Genomic DNA, 5,010 nt, shown 5'->3' with positions numbered 1-5,010 from the left:
TTACAAATGCGAAAGTTTGTAAGGATGTGTGTATGTGTTTGTTACTCTTTCAAGCAAAAACTACTGAACCGATTGCAATGAAATTTGATACGTAGACAGTTGGACAAATGGAATAACATATAGGCAACTTTTATCCCGTTATTCTTACGGGATACGGATTTACGTGGGGCTGCACCTAGTTTTAATATATATTTTTATTGTGTGGAGAAAGTTAGTCTAGATGAGGTAAATATTTTTTCCATATCTTAATATTTATGAATTACGTGTCACGTTGTTTGTCCGCAGTGGACTCCCAGACAGCTCGACCGATTTCAATCAAATCTGCACACCGTGTGCAGTTTGATCCAACTTAAAATATGGGATAGTTTATATTATTTAAATTACGATAAATGACTACCTGGCGGGCGGAACGGGGGCGTGCAGATAGTTTAAATATATATTTCTGTTGTATGGAGATAATCAATCTTGATGAGTTACATTTTCCTCAAATAAATTTTGTTCAAACCTTCGCTGCAATAAATAATTCCAAATAAATGTTTAGACTTTCCGAAAACAATAAACATTTCTTTCTTTCTGTCTATTTTCTCTTCCTTCCTTCCAGATGTTCCTGGAAACGCTGGACCCGTTCCCCGGCATGGACGACAACGAGGTGACCAACTACCTGTACGCCAAGAGTCTGGAGATCGAGCCGCGGCCGCCCGCGAAGCCTACGCCTAAGTTTGTGAGTTGCAAACCTTTATTTTAACCCTAATAATATTAAAAAAGATGAAAAAAAACCCTACTAATATAATATATGCCCCTTATTTAATCCCACCCTACGGGCGAAAGAAAATGAAAGAAAAAGATATACAACCACAGCAATATAGTAAGTACGGATGGATGGATGGATGTTAGTCACTCTTGAATGTAAAAACTACTGAACGGGTTGTAATGAGAGTTTACGATAGTATAGCTTATACGTCAGAATAAGACATAGGTTTTTTATACGGGGCTAACGCATAAAATTTTGCAAATGCTATATGCCTTTTCTACTAGATTGCCAACTGTACTGGAAATTACTGGCCAAATTCGTGCCGAAACGTGCTCGACTCCCACAATCTAACCGACTGACTGACAAAGTGATCTATCGACGCACGCAGCAGATAGATGTTATGACGTAGGCATCCGTTAAGAAAGGGTTTTGATAAATTCTACCCCCCCAAGGGGATAAAATAGAGGATGACAATTTGTACAATGAAAATTTTATAAGACCGCACGGGCGAAGCTGCGGGCCACAGCTGGTACTATAATTCATACAATAATTATTCATTCGTTCATTCAATTCCATTCCAGCCGCGAAAGTACCCGGAGCTGTCGGTGAAGCCCGTGAAGATATCTCGCCGCTCGCACGACCACCATCACTCGACGACCAGCATATCCAGCAGCGAGGACTCGATGAGTGAGTGCTGATATAAAAATACTAGCAAGCCGCCCCGGCTTCGCCTGTGGTACATACATAGCCTCGATAAATGGGCTATCTAACACTGAAAGAATTTTTCATATTATTCCAGTAGTTTTTGAGTTTATCCATTACAAACAAATAAAGAAACGAACTCTTTAGCTTTATAATATTAGTGTAGATTTAAATGAGTAGTAACTAATAAACTGTGTCATTTGAATTCCTCTGTGGTTGAATTGAAGATTGAGTTTAGTCTAGATAAAATTCCGTGGTCGTATGAATTTTGTTTTTTCTGTGTTCGGCATCTGTTGATTTATCGTACGGAATTTTTATTTTTATTTATTTAAAACGTTTTTTTTTCGCATTCAAAAAATATAAGTAATTTTAATAAGAGCTTAATCTACTTGATTATTTCGTGTAGTATTTAGAAGTAGTACAACGAATAACCATTTAATATAAAATGAACATTTAAATCAAATGTTCATTTGTTTCGATTTGTTTAGTTTTGAATTTTATCTGATGCAAATTTTATCCAATTTCATTTCACGCGATTTCAATTGTATCGAATAATTGCCGTCGATTCGATTAATTTTTGATTTGATTCAATTGAACTTTGATTCGATATGAATCAGCTCAACTTTGATTTGAATTTGAATTTGATTTTGATTTGATTTGATTTCCAGGTGTCGCCCAATTGTCGCCAACGAGTACATGCACGTGGGACGGCGCCTCGCTCGCCTCGCTGCCGATACACCACGACGACCGGAGTGAGTAGCTAACTGCTCACACGCTACATCTGTTATCCTTTTATTATTATTATTATTTTGGGCCAACTGGGCTCGTGGTTCGCCTGATGGTAAACCATCACCACCGCCCATGAACATTCGCAGAAGCTCAGACCTCTGAGAATGCGCTGCCCGCTTTTAAGGGAAAAGGGATGAGGAAAGGATTGATGAATGGAAAAAAGGAATGGACTGGGAATAGCCCTTCCCAGTCAGGTCAAGGAAATAGGAAAAAAAAAATATTATTATTAACACGTTTTTATTGGCTTTACCCGTATGTTTGTATGTTACTGACGTGTTTCGATTTAGACTCACTTTAAAGCAATTAACTTCAAACTTAATACTTGTCATTTGATTCTTTGTTATTTCATAGCAGGGAACTGAGCTGGTTTCTGTTGTGGTTCGCCTGATGGTAAGCGATTGCCACCGCTCATGAATGTATACAGCGGTAGTGTCTCTGTGAATGCGCTGCCCGCTTTCAAGGGGTCAGGGAAAAGGAAAGGATTGATAACGAGGCTGCGGGGAGGGGGGGGTAAGGAAAGGGGCCTCCGGCCTTCACCACTCACCTCCCTCCTCTCGACTCCCACACGCTCCGATGATGATGCCGGTGATGATGTTCCAGGTGATAGATCGCTGACGAGCCCCCGGCTGGAGCGCTCCAGCTCCAGCTCGCTGGCGCAGCTCGGCCAGCTCAGCCTGTTCGACAAGCTCGCCTTCTTCGACAAGAGCAAATCCGTGGCGACACTCAACGCTAACTCCAGGTACGTGATATAGGGCTGTATAGAAAGGACCGACTGAATGAATGATTGAGTGAACGAATGACTGACTGACTGACTGACTGAGTTAGAACTTGAATGAAGTTTTGCTTACTTAAAATAATGATAATGGGACTGGGAAGGAGAAGGAAAAGGATATGGCGACTCCCCCACTGACCGTACGAAACACAATGGCATGCCAATATATCACGCCGGTCTTCTGTGGGGGTGTGGTACTTCCCCGGTGCGAGCTGGCCCAATTCGTGCCGAAGCGTGCTCGACTTCCACATGGGAAAAGCGACATCTGTATCTTTACTGACAATAATTCATTCAACAGAATATAAAATCATAATTAATATGCCACAATATACTAAACATACTGTCACCATTGACGTTGTGTAAATATGATTATGGATTAATTAATTGAAGTTCCCAAAAAACAATGGTGGTTCTCAATCTGTCCATTTTTATGGGTATGTTTTTTTATTCTCCAGGAACAGTATGTCGGCGAGGGATGAACCGCCATCGCCGAGGGACAACCATTCGCCAAGGCACGACCGGTGTGTTTATATTAACTGTTATTTTTAAAGACAGATATCTTTTTAACAAATAAACAGCTGATGTAGACTAATTTAGGGATGTTTTTGTTTTTTATTGGTTGTTTTTTTTATTTTTTATGAAAACTTTGTTTTTAGATTTCATATGACATAGTATTTTCATTGATTTGCGACTATATAAATTTAAATTATATACATGACATTCTTTTAAACATGTCCCAAACTTTTAAAGTTATGGCCAAATAAATCTTTCTATTAGAAAGGTCACCAACGTCTCTGGGGGGGAGGGGGGAGGAGGTGTCACTCCCTTCCCAATCCTTAACAGAATCTAAATCTAATTTTGTCTGGGTCTAGATCAAATTTAAATGCGGAGAAATAACCAGCATTCGAATAAAGAAAGTCATCAAAATCACTTCACCTAGTGAGGTAACAACACTAAAAGAGGCAGTCGAATTCATAGTCTATTATTCCTCCTTTTATTAAAGTTGATAAAAGACACAAATATAAAATCACCTCGTCTGGGGCCCGCAGTTGCAACAGCACGAGCAGCGTCGGGGCCATGGGGCCCTTGTCCACGGGGAGCTCGGGGACGGTGGGCCGCTCCAGCCGCGGGGCGTTGTCCCCCCGCCCCGCCATCGTGGACGCCGAGCTGTTCTATTCGAGGAGTATGGACCACCTGGCCTGCAGGCGACAGGAGCAGGTCAGTGGGAGAGATACATGTTTGTGTGTATATATCTATTTATTTATAATGCTTTATTGTACAAAACAGAAAGTGAATCTTATACAGAATAATGACTCAATGATGTTTCGTACAAAAGGCGTCCTTATTGCTAGACAGCAATCTCTGCCAGGCAACCTGGTAGGAAAGGATGTGTAAGAGGTTTTAAGGGTTAAAAAAAAAACTAATTAAAGAATTATCTTAATTTTATTTATTAATTTCATACAGATTATAATACGTAAGGAGTGAAACTTGATAAAAAATCCGTACAAAAATGTGTTAGAAACAATTTTATATATATTATTATAGTGAGTGTGTTTAGAGATATAAATGTCATAGATGGTCTGTTACACTATTTTGTATTAAAAAAAAAAATGTTTGATGGTTTTCCCAAAATAACACCTAATCTGGCACTATCCTCCCCATTCTTTATCTGGCATCCATCCCATGGTTAATCTGAGATTCCTATAAATTGTTCTACCCAAACATAGCTTGACATTGTCCCCTATTTAAACATGTGTGTGTCCTCTTTCCTTTCCATACTAATCCATTAATCATCCTTCCCATCCTCAACCCGGCATCCTCCCCATCCTCAACCCGGCATCTTCCCTATCCTCAACCCAGCATCCTCTCCATCCTCAACCCAGCGTCCTCTCCATCCTCAACCTGGCATCCTCCCCATCCTCAACCCTGCATCTTCCCCATCCTCAACCCGGCATCCTCTCCATCCTCAACCCGGCATCCTCCCCATCCTCAACCC

General features: G+C 40.5%; 2 protein-coding genes across 2 annotated transcripts in view; one reads left to right on the top strand and one right to left on the bottom strand.

Moving 5' to 3' along the window:
* LOC119838099 (protein son of sevenless) overlaps positions 1–5,010 on the bottom strand; it is a gene marked incomplete at its 3' end in the record, with an annotated part of 32,287 nt that overhangs the window by 5,658 nt on the left and 21,619 nt on the right. Inside the window, exons 23-24 of the mRNA XM_038363911.1 lie at positions 4,046–4,181; positions 2,787–2,996 (exon numbers count right to left, since the gene is read on the bottom strand). Coding sequence (XP_038219839.1) covers positions 2,787–2,996; positions 4,046–4,181 — 346 coding nt within the window. The remainder of the gene's footprint in view (positions 1–2,786; positions 2,997–4,045; positions 4,182–5,010) is intronic.
* Positions 593–4,412, top strand: LOC119838137. The gene is made up of 6 exons (XM_038363970.1): positions 593–721; positions 1,333–1,438; positions 2,122–2,205; positions 2,843–2,981; positions 3,470–3,535; positions 4,064–4,412. Exons 1-6 carry the CDS (start codon positions 602–604, stop codon positions 4,407–4,409), a joined length of 861 nt encoding a protein of 286 aa, XP_038219898.1. The 5' UTR covers positions 593–601; the 3' UTR covers positions 4,410–4,412.

This window comes from Zerene cesonia, unplaced genomic scaffold (assembly GCF_012273895.1).
Source record: "Zerene cesonia ecotype Mississippi unplaced genomic scaffold, Zerene_cesonia_1.1 Zces_u001, whole genome shotgun sequence".
NCBI lineage: Eukaryota > Metazoa > Arthropoda > Insecta > Lepidoptera > Pieridae > Zerene > Zerene cesonia.
The sequence above is the reverse complement of the archived record's forward strand: the minus strand, read 5'-3'. Positions and strand labels throughout refer to the sequence as shown.

Excerpts from the sequence above, each read along its gene's own strand:
- LOC119838137 (XM_038363970.1), top strand. The coding sequence starts at position 602 with ATGTTCCTGGAAACGCTGGACCCGTTCCCCGGCATGGACGACAACGAG. Across the intron at positions 722-1,332 it reads CGAAGCCTACGCCTAAGTTT|CCGCGAAAGTACCCGGAGCT; the intron begins GTGAGTTGCAAA and ends ATTCCATTCCAG. Across the intron at positions 2,206-2,842 it reads GATACACCACGACGACCGGA|GTGATAGATCGCTGACGAGC; the intron begins GTGAGTAGCTAA and ends ATGATGTTCCAG.